The following is a 21,131-nucleotide window of genomic DNA, read 5'->3' as shown; positions in this document are numbered from 1 at the left end:
TCTAAGAACTGTTGACATCAACATGTGTAATAAGGTCATACGCATCGTCATTCAGTCGAGGCTGGTGGGAGGAGCTATAGGAGGATGGGCTCATTGTAATGGTTGAAATGGAATTAATGGAACGGAGTTAAACATGCGGTTTCCGTATGTTTGATACCTTTCCATTTATTCCATTTCAGTTATTACAATGAGCCTGTCCTCCTATAGCTCCTCCCACCAGCCTCCACTGTCATCATTAGAGCATGACTTAAGGTTTTGAACATTCTTAGAACTTGGTTTGTCAACTCCAAATGGTCATTAAACCTAAATGATCTTCCAAATTCACGACCTGACTGAAAACACAAACACCAATTCAAGCTAACTTAATAAAACTCTTCTTGCCCCTGACCTTGACCATCTTCTCCAGAAACTCTTTCCCTGTCCCATTCACTCTCTCTTGTATTCCCTCCTCCTCTTTCTTCTTCTCCCCTCCCCCTCTCTTCTCTGTCCTTCCTCCCTTCCTCTTTCTCAGGCACCTGTCAGAGGTGCAGGCCCTCCAGCTCACTCAGAAGAGGGAGATTGAGGCGCTGTATGAGCGGATGGGAAAGGTGCCTCCCCCAGGTATCGTGTCCCCTGCTGCCATGCTCAACAACCGCCAGAGGCGCCTCTCCAAGAGCGGCAACTACCCCGGCTTGCGTAGGAACAGCCTGCAGAGACTGGATATACTGCCCCCTGCAGGTCAGCTTGTCTTGTAGTAGTTATGTTGCTGTCTGGTTGGGAGTTCGTTATGACTTAGCTATTCCCTCCATGTCTTACAAACACAGGGATCATGCGTAAAAACTCAGTCAGTGGCAGCAGCAGTGGCTCTCAGGAGAGGTCCAGTAAAGGGGTGACCTTTGCCCCCGACTACAACCGGATGGTGAGCAAGCACCCTGTCTGACCCATGATCCCTGAACCCTGACATTGTTAGTCTGAACAATAACATAGAACATTTTGACAGATGTAATTGGTTTTTCTTTGTTAACCTGCTTGGTTACTTGGAGAACACACTACACCCTCTGACCTCTAACCTCTCTCCTACTAGTGAGACGTGTCTCCCTGTGTGATCCGGAGAACTGGGGGTTGGGGCAGGTGATACTGTGGCCAGCCGCCTCCCCTCCCAACCACCAACCAGGAAGAGAGGGAGCCCAATGATGACCAATACGTTGCCCAGCCCAGTGCTGAACAGATAGCTCCCAGCCTGAGCCCTGGGATGGGGAAACCGAATGAACAGAAGACATGGGCCTTTTCTGAATTGGATTCTCCCAACTCCTGCGTCCTCTTTCCTCTGTCCTCTCTCGTCTCCTTTTGAAAAAGGTCATTGAGGAAAGGTAGCAAGGAGAGTGAACGAGGACGAAAATGTGCTTGTAAGAAATTAAACTTTTTCTCCACTCAGGCAAATGACGTTTACAGGGGTGGATCCCAAAATAAATTTGTAGAGTGATAAAAACAAATGAAGTTAGTTGTTCAATACATTTTATAGATACAACTATAAGTAGCATATTGTTTGTAAACATGTGCATGCTTTTCTCCATCAACAAAACAAAAGCTGATTCAAACGCGGTGTGGCAGATTTATAAGTTCTTCCGTGAAGGACTCAGGTAGGAGACCATTGACTATCATCTATGAAAGATGGCTAACAAGGAGGAAGAACACTCTTCTGTTCGCCTTGACCACTTATGAGTTTCTGAGTCACGGAGGAGAGAGGACGAAGGAGAGGTTGGAGGACAGACTTTTTCCCAAATGAAAAAAGGCCATGGTCATCCACATCACTAAACACTCCTCCTAACGACGATGGATAAGGATCCCATTGTCAGAGCACCAAAGCATCCTATCTGCCATCTGGTCCATGTGCAATACCATGAGTTCGTATTGTGACACCAATCCAAGGATGTCACCCTCCCCATCTTAAGGATGCTAAGCTTATATAGCTGTGTGTAGCATCAGGTCAAGTGGAAAGTGAGCATATGAAGGCTAATTGTGTGTGTTTCTGCATGTGCTCTTATGCGTTTGCTGCCTGTGCCCTGGAAAACACACGTCCCAGAAGCCCTGCTCTCTCCTGCACCTCGTCATCCAACTGCTGCAAGCAGGAACTCCTCTTAATACAATATGACCCTATTCAATCCGAAGTGCTGAAGATCTGCTTAATGTTGAAATGGACAACTAAAGGTAATGTTCCTGCGGTCGTGGAGACTGTATTCACGGTAAACGCTGCATATGTCTGCTCAATCGGAAAAAACCTTAACATTTTTTATGTGGGTCATCTGCGATACTTCGGCGATATGGATCAAATCCAGCCCTAGCTAGACAGTGTTTTACTGTCCAGATGTTATGAATCAAGAGATAAGATAGCTTTAGCAGGATGAGATGTAATCATTGCCTTCAAAACAGTGCCTTTGTAGGGATTGTAGTATTGTTTCAAGTTGGTATTTGAAGGGTTTGGAATATTGCGTAAGGAATATGGGATGAACAAATATGCATCTAATGTATTGACCGGCAAGTCAGGTCAGCAGTTTTCCATTTTGCAGCTCCGCTTACTTGGCGTGCCGGGTGAACTAAATCAAGTGCACCTAAATAAGAGTCAATCCAAGCTGCCTGCAAGTATCAGCAAAACATCAGAGCTGTATTTGGTGTAAACAAATGTTCATGAAGCAACACAAATCACACATGGTGCATGAAAAACTAAATGTCACTTTACTGAACTTACACTGAACAAAAATATAAACGCAACATGTAAAGTGTTGGTTTCATGAGCTGAAGTAAAAGATCCCAGAAATGCTCCATATGCACAAAAAGCTTGTTTCTTTAAAATTACATTTGTTTACATCCCGGTTAGTGAGCATTTCTCCTTTGCCAAGATAATCAATTCTCCTGACAGGTGTGGCATATCAAGAAGCTGATTAAACAGCATGGTCATTACACAGGTGCACCTTGTGCTGGGAACAATGAAAGGTCATTCTAAAATGTGCAGTTATGTCACACAATACAATGCCACAGATGTCTCAAGTTTTGAGGGCGCGTGCAATTAGCATGCTGACTGCAAGAATGTCCACCAGACCTGTTGTCAGAGAATTGATCGTTCATTTCTCTGCCATAAACCAACTCCAACTTCGTTTCAGAGAATTTGGCAGTACATCCAACCGGCCTCACAACCACGTGTATGGCGTTGTGGGGTGAGTGGTTTGCTGATTACAACGTTGTGAACAGAGTGTCCCATGGTAGCGGTTGGGTTATGGTATGGGCAGGCATAAGCTACGGACAGCGAACACAATTGCATTTTATCGATGGCAATTTGAATGCACAGAAATCCGTAGCGTGCCGTGGTTCTGGGGCCTGGGCCTTCAGTGAAGTCCTACACAGTCCCACCCGAATTAATCCACCTCTTATTACCATTAATATGATGCCATGGCTCTAGACACTATACATTTAGACAGTAACGCAGTATAACCAGGCGTTGCGTCACCTTGAAATTGACATTTTTATTCAGAGAATTGCAGGGGAAGAGTACAATACCTTTTCATTGTGCAGCTTTGTTGCCCTGCGCGCTTGTTCGTTGAGCTGTAGATCCACTCGGGTGTCCCCAAAAGTTTTCAAAAGCACCATTGCTTGTAAGTGCCCAGCCGTACTTTGGTGTCTCGTTGCTGCCTTGGTTAGACAACTCAGGTTTGCAAAGCCAGTGTGGCTCCAAACACCAAATCGATCACTTTCAAATAATAGGCATTCCCAGCAGTACAGTTTGCAGTGCTTCTCGGAGCCTGTGTCATTGATAGCGCCCATAATTGAAAGTGGCGAACGAACCCCTTTCCCGCCTGTGACAGGCTTTGGAGTGTCGGCGTCTACCTCTCCTGACAATGTCTAACTTTTCTTGAAAAGTTTGTCTTGAGAATGGCGTTGTAATTATATCCTCGACCAAATCGATATCTTCTCCTTCCGCCATTGTGGGTTGAAAAAACAGCTTAGTAGTACGCAAATTAATTCGTTGATCAATTTCAGTTTCCTAGTTCTGAGACCTGCCCATATAGGACCTGCCTCTCAATATTGGTAATCCAATCAAAAGATGTGCACGCACTACGCCCGCTAGCTGGCTCCTGTGTAACACTGGAGCCAGCCAGCAGGCGTACAATAGCCAATTCTAAAGCTGATTGGTTGACACTAAATTTTAATTTCCATTCACTTTAAGCTACAAGCGCCCGCACTGATGATTCTGAAGGCCTGAGGGCAGATTTTAGACCCCTGGCAACACATGATGGCTGAATATGATTGGATAAAATATCTAACATAAAGACCAGCCCTCCAAATCTCAACCTGGGGCTGGAAGCAGTGCAACCAAGAGGAACGCTATGAAATGAAGAGTGTAACTCTTACTCTGGGGAATAATTTAATACATATTTGTGGGAAAATATATTTAAAAAACAAATTATATTCTGATGATGTTTAGGCCAGCAGAGAAGACCTTGCTGGCCCTGACGGCCCACCACTGACAGAAATACCGTGACGAGATCGTGAGGCCCATTTTTTGTTAAGGTATATGTGACCAACAGATGCACATCTGTATTCCCTGTCATATGAAATCCATAGATTAGGGTCTAATGAATTTATTTTTAATTGCTGATTTCCTTATATGAACTGTAAACCAGTAAAATCTTTGAAATTGTTGCATGTTGCGTTTATATTTTTGTTCAGTATACAAACACTCCAGGTCTTATAATATACTACATGTTGTTAATTTGTTACTCACTCTCTATGGCCTAGTAGTAAAGATACTGGGTGTCACTTATCAGACTTCATTTTTTAAGCATAGAATGGACGCTTATGCTTTAAAAATGTATTTTATCTTCGGATTGATACAATGCACTTTCCATAGGGGTCGTTCACTATTAGTATTGAACAATTGCGTCCCTACAAATAATAGCGGGGTAAAGATTTATAGTTATATATTTTAAATCGGTATGCGTGCCTACGCATTTAGTGTTGGTAATTATTTGATTCATGACAAAGAACTGAAGCTGTGAAGAATTCTGAGCTATTTGCCTTAAAGTATGCACATGGGGAAAGATTGCAGTAGAACACAGGAAATTACTCAGATTGTGTTCTTCTAAATCAAGACATCAACAGTAAATATACAATGAACTCTATTTTGTTGTCAATCATGTTTCTAGAAAACATACTGCCATGCAGATTCTGTGCCTTTACCATATTTTTTTTAACCTTCCAAGCGTGATTGGTTTTTAAATCATATTTGTAAATATTGCTAATAAAATGACTATTCAACATCATGCACTGTTTTCAGTTCTTTCCCTGTGCGTTGATGTCCAAAATCATTACACATTGACTTTGAAAATTCAAAACTGATACACCGCCAAGTAAGTGAATCATTTATTACACACTAATCATCTGATTGCAGCTTTACGTTTTATTTCATTCTATAACAACATCCGAATATCATGGAATAGCCCAACACGTAAGCTTTCTATATTACGAGGCCAATTAGTTACAAGACACAAACCATGTAATATTCTTAAACAACCTCTTATTATATAACAAGTTATATTATATTCAGAAATCAGTTTGCAGTGTATCCAGGTCTAGAGCATGTGCATGGTTACATCTATCTCTACAATGCATATTGAAATAACAGAAATTGATGGGAGCCTCCACCTTTCCAAAAACAAGTGTGTATCTTTTGGGCACAGTTGCTTATGGCAGATAGACAGTCCAGTCCAGTGTGAGCTCAGCTCCTGTGCAGGTGAGGGAGCTGGGAACATCCTTAAGAGTTGGTCCCGGTCCTGGGGCCTCTGATGTAATTGATCTTTGCCTCGTTATCAATGTCCTCCATGATCCTCTCCTGCTTCACTGAGAGGATGGTGTAGCTGACTGAAGACAAATGGTTAAGGTCACAAAACCGGCAGAAGTAACCTTTGCCTTTTACCTCTCAAAGATCATTTCAGTATATTTCTGAGAGTTGTGGTTTTCATTACAGCACCATATTGAGTGCTGTGGATCCTTTTAGAGCAGTGAGAAATGATAGGACACACATACACACACCACAAACAAACTAGCTAGGAACCTATTTGGTGACCATGACATGCTAACGTTAGCAGCTAGCGAGTTATTAGCTATGAAAACTATTGCCTAGTCAGACCATTACCACTGTTCCAACTGGCTGAAAGGCATTACTTAGATCATGTAAAGCATAGACCAGATCATTTTCGACCAGGGCTATAAAGTGCAACCGTTTCGGTTGCATATGCTCCTAAATATTTTGTTGTGCGACCTGCCATTTTATTTCGGGAGCACCGTGCACTTGAGAAATAATCACACAGACGATAATTGTTGTAATGATTAAGCTTCGCTGTACCGTTGTATAAGTGTCCTGGAGATAAAAGTGGGCGTAGATTCCTTACTGTCATGACTGCACCATTACTACAGAGACAAATGTCATAGATTGCAAATGTCATGAATTGACTATACATTCCTAAACCAGTTCGCTCTTACAGACAGTGTATAATTGTCAATGTAATGTACCCAGTGGTGTAAAGTACTTTAAAGTATTTTTACTTGTGTTTTTTTTTGTTGGTATCTGTACTTTACTATTTATATTTTTTGACAACTTGTACTTTTTACTCCATACATTTTCCATGACACTCTAAAGTACTTGTTACATTTTGAATGCTTATTCCAATTCACACACTTACCAAGAGAACATCCCTGGTCACCTCTACTGCCTCCGATCTAGCGGACTCACTAAACACAAATGCTTCATTTGTAAATTATGTCTAAGTGGAGGAGTGTGCCCTTAGCTATCTGTAAATTAAAAAAAAACAGAATTTAATATAAGGAATCTGAAATGATTTATACTTTTGATACTTAAGTATATTTTAGCAATTACATTTACTTTTGATACTTAAGTATATTTAAAACCCAATACCTTTAGACTTTTACTCAAGTATATTTTATTGGGTGACTTTCACTTGAGTCATTTAAAACTTTTACTCAAGTATGACAATTGGGTACTTTTTCCACCACTAAATGTACCTCGAGGTAGTACTTTCACACAATGTAGAAACCTAATATTCCACAAATGACTAATTTCAATGACAGGATTTTGTATCAACATTTTAGCTTTTTATAACAAACAAATGTCTTTATAATTTATAAAGGCTCAGAAGTAGCTAGATATTAATGTAGGTACAATATAGGCTAAATCTCAATCAATAGAAAAACACATTCTAGTACTTCTAAATGTTATTATCCTAACTTTAAATCGGGTGCACCTGTACTACCAATGAACAATGTAAATTTAAAGCCCATTTTTCTACCAACCTACTTTCCGATACTTCCTCAATTCCTGACTTGGAAGACAGCGCATGTCTTCTAAACGTCAATGTGGCTAGTTGCAGGTGGTTTGTTAGAATTTATAAAATAATTGTTTCTTCTCCATTAAGTAATCCAACAATGTGTATGCTGTCATCTTGTCCATTTCAAATCTTCTCATTGATTGAGACAGCTGGGTGTCCACCCCAAAGGCCCTATATCAGGGTCGTAACTTTGGTTTTAGAAGTGGGGGGGACAAACAGCCTACCCAATCCCACAGACGCATGGTCCTAAAGCACACCATTGCTTTGTTCTGTATCACATTTCAATGATAAAACTGGAGGGGGACAAAAATGCAATTTCAGTATGTGCCCCCCCCCCCCTTCCCAAGTGAAAGTTGCACCCCTGCAATATATTGGCCAGATGCTCAGTGGCCGCTCTAACAATTAAAATAAGGTGGGAATATATAAGTGAACAGGTACAACTCCGATAGTGTTTTTAATCTAAGTTGCCAGGATGTCAAGTCCTCCTTATATCAGTACACTCGTACCAACCTGCTTTACCAAACCTTTATTCAATGAGCCATATGTAGCAAATAGGCCACTACATTTTTTGTTAACCAAATTCGACACATATTGACCTCCATACAAAAACTCCTCAGGTCGTCAGCAGAAAAAAAGGAAACCACCACCAGCTGGAGAAGATTTGGGCTCAGTTATCCATCTTGCTTCACCTCTTCCTCTCTGACACTCACCGGTCTCGATCAATGAGCGTTAGTGCTAACTTGGGTCCTTAGTCCCTACCCTTTACATTAACTTCAATGGGGGGTGGTGACATCCCAGGGAATCCAGATTGCAAGGACCATCAATGAGAAGATTTGAAATAGACAAGATGGTCGTGTACACCTTTTTGCTTAACTTCATGGAGAACAAAAATTGACATAATAACAGAGCATATTCTAAATGTAATTATAAACTGGGTGGTTCAAACCCTGAATGCTGATTGGCTGACAGCCGTGGTATATCAGACAGGTATGACAGAACATGTATTTTTACTGCTCTAATTACGTTGGTAACCAGTTTATAATAGCAATAAGGGTTTGTGATATATGGCCAATATACCACAGCTAAGGGCTGTGTCCAGGCACCTTAGCCGTGGTATATTGACCATATACCACACCTTGCTTAAACAACCCACTTGCAACTTGCCATGGAAATTTAGAAGACATGCGTTGTCTTCCAAGTCAGGAAATTGAGGAAGTATTGTCAAGTAAATGTTTGACATCTGTGCTACGCTTTACACTACCTAAGTAATAACCGCTATCATCCAGCTGGAACAGTAGTAACGTCAATGGTCCGACAGATATGTAAGACACCCTAGATGAAAGGATACACATGCCGATGACAAACGCCCCGATAGCTAGTCCAGTTATGCGGTTACGACTACGTATTTTTAGCGCGTTTTTCTTCCAATAGTCGAGATCTTGTCTTTTCCTGAGAAGTTGCTTCTGTGCCGCTGTAAGTTGCTCCTTTGAAGCGATCTCCCCAACTCCTTCAGCCGCCATTTCAGTGTTGTTATGTGTCTGATAGAAGTGACGTACGTTTTTTTTTTACGTTCTTTGGTTTGTGACTGTACTGGACAGCCCAACAAGTGGTGCATTTCCGCCCTCTAACGTTTTGGAGTAGCCTACAAAGCCCACACATTCTGGCTGCGTTCCAGTACGTTTTTATTGCAGTCGCTGTCAATTTAATTAATCCTCAATCATTTTCAAGGTAAAATAAATAATTGCAAGTGAGGACTTGGTGGACTGTATATTCTTTAGGTTTTTACTTCATGCGTTCGTTCCTGTGTGCTGGTAAGGGCACAGATGACAGACAGGTAGGATTCCAGTTGAGGTGGTTTAATAATGCAGAAGATGCACCAGCACAGAACAGCACCGCACAGTGTATGTAGTATGAATGGGCTAAGGCACTTAGTGGTCTGGCATCTTGCTTTAACCAATGTGTGTGTGTGTGTGTGTGTGTGTGTGTGTGTGTGTGTGTGTGTGTGTGTGTGTGTAACACAATGAAAGCGAACTGGTGGGAAATGACAAGGATGGCTGGAACTTTCTCTCACTACTGATCGTATTACTCTTACTCTGACTACTGATCTTATTCTGTGAGCTGTAGATCGCCCAGCATGCTCTGCTCCATTTGACCGGTGGGTGGAGCTACAGATCTGATTTGATGAACTAACATTACTGATATGATTAACCACAAATACTTCACAGCTTTTTGGACAGAAACATTGACAGAAATGACATTATTTTATTAGAAGAACATTCATTTATAAGGTGAAATGAACTCTTATGTACAGAGGAAAAAAGTTGTTCAAAATATCTTGATATATTGTTCTTATCCTTGTTCTGTAATAACATTAATACTATAAAACAACCATAATGTACAGTTATGCTCTATCATAATATATTTTCATATGTACTACCCATAACGTACAGCCACGTTATGCATAATGGACCACAATATAGTCACAAGTGGTATTCCTTGATAAATCCACAGGCTTTTTCTAAAGGAGGAAGTAATCAAATAATTTTACAGTCAAGGCCGAGGTATGTAATCTGAATGGCTCGCCAAAAGGGAAGCAACAACAACCATTTTAATTGGTTTGATAAGGAATATCTCATAGTTGATAAGGTAACATTTGGGAAGGTATACAATATTTAATATTTTTCATAGACTTTAACATATAGTTAAGAGGTCATCCACTAAAAAGACCAATCTGTCTTAGATATGTCACTCCAAACCATGGATACAACATCAGAATATTCCCCCAAATACATGTACACCTACATGTAATATATATTTTCTTTCTAAAACTAAACATGATGCCTATTGCCAGGTTTTGTCATCGGATCCGTGGAAATCTTTTGATATGTCAACTTGTTCATCCATTTTCCCATTTTCCGTCAACTTCCTTTTTTGTCAATGTTCTTGTGAGTGGAAGTAGCAAAACAGATGGATGCCTGGATGGGTGGACAGCACGAGTTTGAAACTTGGGATGAAGGTTGAAGACTTGGAGCTACCACAGTTAAAGGCTAGTTCGCGACAGAAAAAAACCCTCCTTTTACCAAATCTAACAACCCATGTAACCATCAGTCTTCTCCCAGGACTTGACAACCCCCATTGTCTCCGTCCCTCTTGACTCATGGATGCCATAGAAAATGTCTCAGCTGGGGGCAAATACTGTCTCAAACTCTTTGAGGATGAGCTCCACAATCTGATTCTGGAAGACCATGTAAACGGTGATGTTGGCCGACTCAGTCTGGGGCCTGAGTAACGTAGGGCCAAACACGATGGCCACACTCTGGACTGACATGCGGTTCTTTTCCCCAAACTCAATCACTCTGGAAGAGAGGAAGAGGAGGGAATGAGGAGAAGAGGGTGTGAAAGGAAGTATGAGGAGGGTGGAAAGTGTTTAGTGTATCAGTTATTTATATTGTCTTTATAGTTTTATGTAAAACAATAGAATTCTATATATATTTTTTTTTAAATCCAGTTTCTACCACAACAAGCACTCACTTGAGGAGATGTTTGAAAAGGAGGTGCATGGTATCGTGGTTGGGCAGGGGAAGGGACCTCACCAGGTCACGGAAGTATGACACCTTCTGAGGATAGTCCTGTATTTCTACCAGAGAAAGAGTCATCCCAAATGTCAATTTATTCACATCCTTTCATGCTATTTAGGTCTGACTATGTCAGTTCATTACTATCATGTCATTTGAGTCTGACTATTGAGATGCATGCAGAAAGTTTCATTCGGGCCTGGCCTAGACTTACTGATGGCAGCGATAAACTTGTCGAAGAAGCTGTAAGGGAAGAGAGGTTCAGGCAGCTCCCTCAGGAAGAGCTTTAGCGCCCCCGTGATCACATGGATCTCCTCCCACTGACCATCCTCTAGGTCCAAATTTTCCTCTGGAGAGAGAGAGAGAGAGGACAGAGAATATGGTTGATAATACTGCAAGATGCTCCATCTACAAATTCATTACTAGTCCTTGAAACTTGCTTTACCATGATCTGCTTTGTGGCGTAGTCTCTGAATGACAGCTAGATTCCCACTAACTCTGTAGATCCCATCAATGTCCAGACCTAAGGGGAATGTACAATTGTGTTACCTCTTTAGATGTGGTAAAGGTAAAGGTTGATATTACGGTATCAGGATAAAGAAGTAATACCTACCTCTGATCTCCACTGCCCTGATGCACTTCTCCACAAACCTGGGCACAGTGCTGTTCTCTCGATGGCACAGCGTGTCCAGATGACAACCAAACACATTATCTAGAGAACCACGATGAAACACATTCTGAGTGCCATAAAGGTATCATAAGGTACAATAAGGTTACTCTGCTATGTCATTTAACCATGTTATATAGCCCAGTCTCACCTCTTATGTAGCCCTTCTCCTTCACTGACTGCAGTGTGGGCCTCTTCTGGAGTAACTTGCGTAGTTTGGTGCGGACACGCCCCTGATCTGATGACTCGGCACTGATGCCTGGCGTAATTTTGGTGGCGGCTGGAGAGGGAAATTAATGTGGGTGCAGCCTTCGTTAACTACCTGATCTAATGCCCAGTTCTCAAATATTGACATTTTACACCTATTTACACCTCAAAAGCATTGAAAGACCTGGTGATTCGTAATAGTAGATTGTCGGACACTAATACTTACAGCTGGTCCTCTTGTCTCTGTCTGGAGCAAGTGGAGATTTCTCCATAGGCTCCTCCTCTTCCTCTTCTGACAAGTGATCTTGGTCCTGAGAGAGGAGAGGTTATAATGAAGACCGACGCCCCCTTGGCCTACTCTAATTACAACTTGTTACATAGACACCTCCTGGATACTCACCAGCTGTCTGACAGTGTCCAGTATGATCCTGTGCCAGTCACAAATGATGCTCTCTGTGTCGTACTGGACCAGGTACTCACACCCATGACGCGTTTTCAACTGGAGTGGGAGAGGGGAAAAGTCATGCCAAGAGTTAAATTCAATTCATTTTGATTCAGTTCCAGAATTGAATGAAATAGAACTGACTTCAACCCTGACAAACCTTACCTCCAAAACGTTCTTCTTGCTGGACTTGTCCTTGGGGGCCCAGCCCACCGTGGCTCCCCGCAGCTCCACTGTGTACTCTGGGGTGATCTGATTGGTCTTGTTCTGAGGAATCACAGACCAATGATATTCATTCAACAGACCTGGTGGTTCGTAATAGTAGATTGTAGGACACCCAATCCTGACAAGCAAGCAAATCATTCTTTACGAATTCAAAGAGCTTATTTTCTATAGTGGTGGTTGTGGGTGGTTACTGTAGCAAAATGTTCTTACAGAGTTTCCCGAGGGTGCAGATTTTGGGTCTTTGTGAAACGTGAGAATGCCTCCATGCAGCACTGTCCATGACGGACTCCAATTCTTCCTATTAGAAAACCAGAAAATAAGGAATCATTGGTCCATTGCGCAAATCACAATGTGTAATTTATGCGGTTGACTTGACATTACCTAATTCTTTTCCCATTGTCGGCCACCTTGGTTTTGTTCAGGATACCTGCCTTCTCCAGTAGATGTGTCTAAAATGAGCAAAATAGAGACAAATAAGAACAAAACTACACAAATGACAGAGGGAGAGTGTATGAACATCTCTACTAATGGTGATTACCAGGAACCCACAGACCTCAGATCAGGTTTAAAGATGTTGTTAGTCATATTGTACTGTACGTACATCAGTGGAGGCTGCTGAGGGGAGGACGGCTCATTATAATGTCCGCAATAGAGTGAATGAAATCGTATCAAACACATGGTTTTCATGGTTTTCACTGACATACATAGGTAAATGAGTTAAGCAGTTACTACCCACATTGGGCCATATGCTACTGGACATTGCCCATATGCTACTGGACATTGCCCATATGCTACTAGCTGTCATGAACATTGGACTGTTCATGTTAGCAGATTATTGTAATTGTGGGCTATATTTCTAGGCCTGGATAAAGTATTGCTGTATTTGCAAGGCATATGCATATACTAGGCCACTAGGTGGCAGCAACAAATGTTTGTGTTGGCAGTGTTCCAGGTTATGCTGAATTCTTGGGCTATGAGTCCACAGGTAAAGAGCAAAGAGTATAAGTAGCAGATTCTTTGCACCTTTGAAATGTGAGTCAGGTGTCAACATGGGAGTGGTCAAGCTTAGTATATGTGTGTGTGCATCTTTGTGCATGAGCGCACAGTTATACATGCTTGGGCGTGACCATGTTTGCATGGATTCATAAAATGGGAAATTATCCTCTGGGGTTGACTTTGCTTATAGCATTGACATTCAGCACATTGACATTACTGTGCCTACTACATAAGACAGCGACATAAGTACATTCAGCACAATGCTTTGAAAGGCAATGTAATAAAATATGATGTCAATCAGATCTGAAAGTACTACCCAACAAGCCACCACTTGCAAAGGTCCAACAAAAAATAAATGCTCCCTCTCCCCACTAGGGGGGAGTGTCAATGGTGGTCTATCCTGACACGATCATTTAGTACAGTGTTGATTCAAATAATCTAAGCTTGATGAAGAGCTGGTTATTTGACTCAGCTGTGTAGTGCTGGACGAGTTTGGAAAACCCTGATTGAGCAGATGCTTGTTATCCAGATAGCTTTCTTATCCACACACGAAGCGGAGAGAGAGAACAACCCATTCAAAGTTAGTAGTTTCACTTAAACACCACATAAGAAACTCTTAATCAGCCCTTTTAAGAGCATACATGTATATAGTATGTACTGTAACCAATATCTAATCCATTAGCTCCCCTTCCCAAGCGCTGTTAGTTCTCCTATCCAGTTCTATACTATTGTATGTTAGTTAGATCAGAACACCCACACACCACCAGAATGCAATACCTATCAGGCCTGACGTGGGCCGTAAGAACCTACATGCTCATGATGTGAGTCTGTGTTCAGATGTGACAGTCTACTCCGTGCTCCCAACCTATCAGTCTTTATGGAGAAAACAATACAATTCTTCAATGAATGGAATAATGGGTCTTCGGGCTCTTTGTCATTTAGAAGTCCTTGTGTGCTGTCTGTACAGCAGAGTACATTTTATTGAGTTAGTAGAAGGGTTGGGGTCAATTCCATTTCAGGAAATTAATTAATTAAATTCATAAAATTAACAATAAAATCATTGTTGAAAAATAATGCAATTTCCAATTCAATTATTGTGTGTACTTGTCCAACACGTATAATTTATTATTGAGGCCCAGTAGAAAATGACTTGACAAAGATCCCTATGGATTCAAAACCTTATTGTGTCGTACGTTCTTACTGTACTTACATGGCGTGGCGTCTCAGGGGAGTTGCCTGAGCTGGATGCTTCACTGGTGACGTCCGAAACGTTTCTCCTATGTGTTGGAAAGAACCTCTGCCAAACGCAAGGGGGGGAATTGGGTTCAGGTTGGTTAGTCAACAGTAGTCGATAGGGACTTATTGTTCAAACAGAGCTTCCCTCTTCAGCAGAAATCCTGTCAAATTTTATGAGTCATAATTCTATCCGCTTTCTCCCCTGCCCCCTCCATTCTTGTTGTAGTTTCTCCCATTTAGGTTTGTAAGTGACCTCCAGAGAGGAAATCAACTAGGACAGGTGTTTCCATCTCCTGTTGAGGGGGTCAACAATGACACATACACAATGACATCATTCCACAAGGGCATTGTGCATAAAGCTGTGAGGGCCAGGTGTCTCATGTCAGGGACTAGTCCTAATGGCTTGTTTGCTTGGGACTACCAGAACAGCAAATTCTGCAGTTTCTATGTTCCAATACCGTAGTGCCAAATTCAGTCTATGAACAAAAGGTGCCAAAAGGAGATTCTAATGGCTGATAAACATCTGTTGCTATACCAACGGTGTGAAACCTCCCTCAACGTCCCTGTCCATGCTCTAGGCTCCCCAGCTACTCACGTTGTCTTCTTGGGAGGGGCCAAACTGAGCTGGGCCCATGGTGTGTCTCCAGTTCTTCAGAACCGGCAGACTGTCCTGGTCCACTCCATTCCTCACCTTGGGCAGACTGGATGCAACCGGGAGCTGAGAGGGTTAACAGAAACAAACAGTGTAAAGGCCCTGGCCTATTTAATCAATCCCAGCAACTGGTTATCTGAGGTAAGGGCATAATTTTTTCACCTATGTGCAGTACAGAGTCACCCCATACAATGTCAAGCTCTTTGAGACCTGGTAAAAATACACTCAACCATTCCTTGAAATTACAATATTGCTTCTCTTCACCTCTGCTGGAAGGTTCCACTGGGATCTGGAGCCATCTCTCAGGTAGTAGTACGTCTTTCCTTCTTGATCCACAGACTTGAGCCACTGCCAGGATACACACACACACAATACAAAACAGTGTATGACACACACTGCATGGTTTCTCAAACCGCTACCCTTTCAAAGCACTAGACCTCCATTCAATACACTTACCTGCTCCTGTGTGCGTTCGCTGGTGAATACGGTCTTCCCATCTGCCTCCATGGAGCGCTTCCAGCCCGCCGGGACACTGTCTAGAATGGCCCGGGGTATGACGGCCTGTTTAGCCTGCGGAATTGGTAGGAGGTCTTTGGGGAACACAGAGGAGGAAGTGTCTTGAGCCTCGTGGTCTTCTGTCAGGTAGTCTTCCTTTGGGAGAGGGGGCTGAGGAACAGAAGATTCGCAAATGCTTTTAAGATGGAACTCAAACTGAGTGGCTAATTTATAAAAAGTTTATGACATGGTTCATAACATGCTAGCGATTCTGCTCAAATGGCAAACGTTCTTAGTAACTTGGCTAGTAACACTGAGAATAAACAGCAAAAAACATGTGTATGCCATAGCAGGCTTAAGACATAACTAGCTAATGAACTAACAAAACAAGACTCCCTCAAGACCATGAAGCAAATGTTAATGCGCTGGTGTCTGACAGAGACTGCTTTTAGCAGTCAACAATCCAACAACACTTTCCACCGTTCTGTATTTTAGAAGCCTTATCTGTTGATGAGCTTGAAACAATGGCCATATTAGTCAAATAAAGCAGAAGCTAACCCCTACCGGTCCTCTGTTTAGGAGCTTCAACACAAGAGGCTCAGTAACAGGAGAGGAGGGGGTGATGGGCTCCGGAGCTCCCCAGGACGTGGCCCCAGAGGTGGGGTTATAGAAGTAGTTTCGACCGGTGGTCTCATCCAACACCTGTTCCCAGTTGGAACCCTGGGATGAGGCTGGGGACAGGCCCGGGGACAGGGCCGGGGACAGGGCCGGGGACAGGGCCGGGGACAGGGTCGGGACAGACAACGCCTCCTTGGGCAGCTCCATGTCTGTGGAGGGGAGGGTGCTGCGGGGGTCGGCCCAAGTTGTTTGGCCCGTGGCTGGGCGGTAATAGAACTCTTTCCCGCTGTCCTTGTCAGTGTGCACCTGCCATCCCTCCTGGGTAAGGGGCAAGTCAGGACTCAGAGCTACTAACGGTGGGGATTGTGGGATGTTTTTCTTCAGCTCTGTGACGTTGGCGTAAACAGCAGTGTTGGGGCTGGCATTTTCCACCTGGAGACAGAGATGAAAGAAAAGTCAGGTCAGTCATCAGGAATAGCATGAGAAGGAATAAACATTTCACCCCCAGTCCTAAATGGCCAGCGAGCCACTAGTCAATAATATCTTCTGCTCTATATGAACAGAGTACTGACTGCCTGCGTAGTACTACCTAAACTCACCTTATTTGTGGTGAAGCCAATGGCCCCATCAGCCCCTATGAGAACAATCCGTGAGAATCTCCACAACACAAAAGACAGAGGGGAAAAAAGTTCTCTCTACCTGCACCTCCCTTTACACCCATCAAGTAACAAAGCACTGACTTGGGATCAAATATCGCTCTCCCAACCCCTTTGTTCGAATAGGCTGACTTACCCAACTCATCACAATATACCCATTCTTACAAAGTGCACGCATTTAAAGAGCTATATGTGGATCTCGCTTTTGAGTGGGTTTTTTTTCTTCTTAAAAGAGCAGAGACAACATCAACATTCAATTGTAAGACTTTTGTCAGAGGAAATGGCCATACGTCAATAATATCTGCATCCAAAAAAGAGATCTGTCCTGTTAATGTCTTTCCCGAACCCTACATACATCTCAGAGGTGTGGAAGTGAAGAGCAAAACATCACATCTCAGACAGAGGAGATTTCCACCACGTGGAGTGAGGTAGACCACAGGGAGCTGTGTGGCAGACCGTTACTTCATAGACAAACACAAGCACATTTCAACATGAGCCAGACACGATAAAAAGCTATAAAGACTGGGGAAATTTGAATGACAACGCAGAGGATGTCACAGCTAAATACAGTACTATAGGCCACATATACATTTGAGTAATTTAGCAGACACTCTTATCCAGAGCGACTTAAAGGAGCAATTAAGGTTAAGTGCAGACAGATTTTTTCACCTAGTCGACCTTTCGGTTACTGGCCCAACGCTCTTAACCTCTAGGTCTACTGTACCTGCCGCCCTCACATGTAGGCTAAGTACTGCAGGAATACAATTCAATTAAATTGGCACAGACACAAAAATTAGGACAGTCTGAGTGAAATGACCATGAAGTCTTAGATTAGTGGTCATGAAGGAAAATACCATAATTGGGACGCACACCCTTAGGTACTTACCTGGGAGACACCCAGACAAGTCACAAGCCTGTGTCTGAAGCTACAACAAGCCTTGAAGATCATGTCGGTCATATTGCCTGAAAAAGGCACCTCTTCGAATAATGTAATGATCAAATATGTTGCATTCCATCAGGGGATATAACATTCTAACTAGTAGATCCAAAAGCAGAAGTATTGGCAAGGACATACCACAGGTTCTTCAGACCATGTACCAGTTCCTTCTTTTGATTACTACCTGGCTTGAAGAGGGGCTTTTTTATTTATTTTTAGCTTTGAATACATTTTTAAGAAACACTGAAAAAGCCAGAGACCAGGGAATAACTGTCTTCGTGTTTCCCAATCCGCACCTTGTAAAATAGACATTCGTCATGAAAAAGGTAGCTTTAAAAGAAAAGCCTGGCTCAGAGGTAAGGTTTCTTTCGTATCGGCAAGACTATTCTGTGTACCACACATGGACGTACACTGGCCTGAACACACAGGCGGACTGTACAGACCTAAATACTTTCAAGAAAAACACAAATAAGATACATGGCTGGGTGGAGGGAGGGAGTCGACTGTCCAACTGTCATTTCCTCTCAAGATGGGCTAATGGACGTTTTGAACATAAACACACATCCCAGTTGGGACACATTGATACACACACACCTCTATGCCTGAAGGTACTCTAACATCTAAAATACACATGTGCACAATGAGAGTATTAGTTCTGTGCTGGAATGATGCTGTAGGAGATAGCATGGATAGTGGTTCTTTGTACTGTGACATCACCTTCTCTGAGACCTGGGGTGTTTATCAGAAGCTGTGATTCCCTGGTTTGGTGGTACCTAAAGGTTAACCTGTGATAAGCGAGTCTGCCCACTGTTCATGTCCTATGAACAGCTGGCATTGATTGCACAAAACATTAGGAAATCTTGCTATTTCCATTACATAGACTGACCAGGTGAATCCAGTTGAAAGCTATGCTCTCTTATTGATGTCACCTGTTAAATCCACTTCAATCAGTGTAGCTGAAGGGGAGTAGACAGGTTAAAGAAGGATTTTAAAGCCCTGAGACAATTGAGAAATGGATTGTATTATGTGTGCCATTCAGAGGGTGAATGGGCAAGACAAAATATTTAAGTATGGGGTATGGTAGTAGGTGCCTGGTGTGAGTGTCACAAGAACTGCAACGCTGCTGGGTTTTTCATGGTCAACAGTTTCCCATGTATCAAGAATGGTCCACCACCCAAAGGACATCAAGCCATCTTGACACAACTGTGGGAAACATTGGAGTCAACATGTGCCAACATCCCAGTGAAACGCTTTCAACACCTTGTCGTCCATTTCCCAACAAATTGAGTCTGTTCTGGGCAAAAGGGGTGCAAATCAATATTAGGAAGGTGGGTATGTGTGTGCATGACGCAACAGATGACAACATCATAAAAAGAACTCCAGACTCTTGTACCAACATAATTGTTTTGTTATTCAAATGGTAACTCCGACAGACACACCCTAGCAACCACCTGGGTTACAAAGCTGCAGGAGAGAGGTTGATACTCACAGTCCTAGAATCACTATACAGTCCTGCTTCATTAGACAGAGTAATAAACGCTACAAATTAATAAACACGCCTTGGGCAACGCAGAGCATGGGCAGCAGTAAATATGCAAGCAAAACTAAAAACCAAACACTCACTCACTTTCAGGTTTCGGTTAACACCACCTGATAAGTTCTTCTTTGTGGTTGGAGAGTTGTCTTTGGAATGTGGCAGTGACTACTGGCTACACATTCAGGTTAAAACTGAATGTGAATGGGCAAGACAAAACACCTGGCTGTGGAAAGCCCCAGTTTTTCTAAAGTAGATATTAATGAAGCTTAGCCTTCCCATCTTCCTTTAAAGTAGCAACACAACAATACGCTACAAGTGCAGGTGCGTGTAGCTGTCACGTTCTGACCTTTATTTCCTTTGTTTTGTCATTATTTAGTATGGTCAGGGCGTGAGTTGGAGTGGGCAGTCTATGTTCGTTTTTCTATGATTTGGGTATTTCTATGTTTCGGCCTAGTATGGTTCTCAATCAGAGGCAGGTGTCATTAGTTGTCTCTGATTGAGAATCATACTTCGGTAGCCTGGGTTTCACTGTGTGTTTGTGGGTGATTGTTCCTGTCTCTGTGTTTGCACCAGATAGGGCTGTTTTGGTTTTTCACATTTATTGTTTTGTTAGTCTATTCATGTTTAGTCTCTTTATTAAAGAACCATGAATAAGAACCACGCTGCGTTTTGGTCCGCCTTTCCTTCAACTAAAGAAAAACTTTACAGAATCACCCACCACAACAGGACCAAGCGGCGTGGTGACAGGCAGCGGCAGCAGGAGCAGCGAAAAGAGGAATGGACATGGGAGGATGTTTTGGACGGCAAGAGTATGGACTATACTACTTGGAAGGAAATAGACAGGTGGGCGGTCGACCCAGGAAGAGTGCCGGAGCCCGCCTGGGATTCGCTGGAGCAGTGCGAAGAGGGGCATAGGAGAATGGAGTTGGAGAAACAAGCACGGCGGCGCGGTAGGAAGCCCGAGAGTCAGCCCCAAAAATGTCTTGGGGGTGGCTCACAGGGAGTATGGCGACACCAGGTAGGAGACCTACGCCAACTTCCTGTGCTTACCGGGGGGCTAGAGAAACCGGGCAGGCACCGTGTTATGCTGTGACGCGCACGGTGTCTCCAGTGCGGGTGCATAGCCCGGTGCGGTACATACCAGCTCCGCGTATCGGCCGGGCTAGAGTGAGCATCGAGCCAAATGCCATGAAACCGGCTCTACGCATCTGGTCCCCAGTGCGTCTCCTTGGGCCGGCTTACATGGCACCAGCCTTGCGCAAGGTGTCCCCGGTTCGCCTGCATAGCCCAGTGCGGGCTATTCCACCTCGCAGCACTGGCAGGGCAACCGGGAGCATTCAACCGGGTAAGGTTGGGCAGGCTCGGTGCTCAAGAGCTCCAGTGCGCCTGCACGGTCCGGCTCCCCGCACCAGGCTTCCTGTGCGTGTCCTCGGCCCAGTACCACCAGTGCCAGCACCACACATCAGGCCTACAGTGCGCCTCGCCTGTACAGCGCTGCCAGAGCCTTCCTCC

General features: G+C 43.3%; 3 protein-coding genes across 4 annotated transcripts in view; 1 reads left to right on the top strand and 2 right to left on the bottom strand.

Annotated features, from left to right (window-relative positions):
• Positions 1 to 5,294, top strand: part of wnk4b (WNK lysine deficient protein kinase 4b) — a 66,859-nt gene extending 61,565 nt beyond the window's left edge. The window contains exons 18-20 of the mRNA XM_064986269.1: positions 512 to 717; positions 804 to 898; positions 1,064 to 5,294. Coding sequence (XP_064842341.1) covers positions 512 to 717; positions 804 to 898; positions 1,064 to 1,066 — 304 coding nt within the window. The 3' untranslated portion in view covers positions 1,067 to 5,294. The remainder of the gene's footprint in view (positions 1 to 511; positions 718 to 803; positions 899 to 1,063) is intronic.
• An 84-nt stretch (positions 5,295 to 5,378) lies between these two features.
• Positions 5,379 to 8,940, bottom strand: LOC135554185 (cytochrome c oxidase assembly factor 3 homolog, mitochondrial). The gene is made up of 2 exons (XM_064986307.1): positions 8,725 to 8,940; positions 5,379 to 5,892 (listed from the first exon to the last, which is right to left on the bottom strand). Exons 1-2 carry the CDS (start codon positions 8,894 to 8,896, stop codon positions 5,786 to 5,788), a joined length of 279 nt encoding a protein of 92 aa, XP_064842379.1. The 5' UTR covers positions 8,897 to 8,940; the 3' UTR covers positions 5,379 to 5,785.
• Positions 8,941 to 9,618: 678 nt separating this feature from the next.
• LOC135554165 (rho GTPase-activating protein 27-like) overlaps positions 9,619 to 21,131 on the bottom strand; it is a 30,537-nt gene continuing 19,024 nt past the window's right edge. Inside the window, exons 3-19 of one of the 2 annotated variants that reach the window (XM_064986271.1) lie at positions 16,436 to 16,921; positions 15,833 to 16,042; positions 15,641 to 15,724; positions 15,320 to 15,442; positions 14,699 to 14,785; positions 14,299 to 14,361; positions 12,874 to 12,941; positions 12,703 to 12,790; positions 12,433 to 12,534; positions 12,226 to 12,324; positions 12,052 to 12,136; positions 11,770 to 11,898; positions 11,565 to 11,663; positions 11,397 to 11,474; positions 11,166 to 11,300; positions 10,908 to 11,013; positions 9,619 to 10,732 (exon numbers count right to left, since the gene is read on the bottom strand). In XM_064986271.1, the coding sequence (XP_064842343.1) occupies positions 10,555 to 10,732; positions 10,908 to 11,013; positions 11,166 to 11,300; positions 11,397 to 11,474; positions 11,565 to 11,663; positions 11,770 to 11,898; positions 12,052 to 12,136; positions 12,226 to 12,324; positions 12,433 to 12,534; positions 12,703 to 12,790; positions 12,874 to 12,941; positions 14,299 to 14,361; positions 14,699 to 14,785; positions 15,320 to 15,442; positions 15,641 to 15,724; positions 15,833 to 16,042; positions 16,436 to 16,921 (2,220 nt within the window). In that variant the 3' untranslated portion in view covers positions 9,619 to 10,554. The remainder of the gene's footprint in view (positions 10,733 to 10,907; positions 11,014 to 11,165; positions 11,301 to 11,396; positions 11,475 to 11,564; positions 11,664 to 11,769; positions 11,899 to 12,051; positions 12,137 to 12,225; positions 12,325 to 12,432; positions 12,535 to 12,702; positions 12,791 to 12,873; positions 12,942 to 14,298; positions 14,362 to 14,698; positions 14,786 to 15,319; positions 15,443 to 15,640; positions 15,725 to 15,832; positions 16,043 to 16,435; positions 16,922 to 21,131) is intronic. The other variant, XM_064986272.1, reaches the window with a different exon arrangement.

Source organism: Oncorhynchus masou, chromosome 14 (genome assembly GCF_036934945.1).
Source record: "Oncorhynchus masou masou isolate Uvic2021 chromosome 14, UVic_Omas_1.1, whole genome shotgun sequence".
Classification (NCBI taxonomy): domain Eukaryota; kingdom Metazoa; phylum Chordata; class Actinopteri; order Salmoniformes; family Salmonidae; genus Oncorhynchus; species Oncorhynchus masou.
Note: the sequence above shows the minus strand (reverse complement) of the source record. Positions and strands in the feature narration are given on the sequence as shown.

Coding starts and splice junctions, on each gene's coding strand:
- LOC135554185 (XM_064986307.1), bottom strand. CDS start 8,896: ATGGCGGCTGAAGGAGTTGGGGAGATCGCTTCAAAGGAGCAACTTACA. Junction 5,893..8,724: donor GGCGTTTGTCATCGGCATGT/GTATCCTTTCAT, acceptor ATTTGTCTTCAG/TCAGCTACACCATCCTCTCA.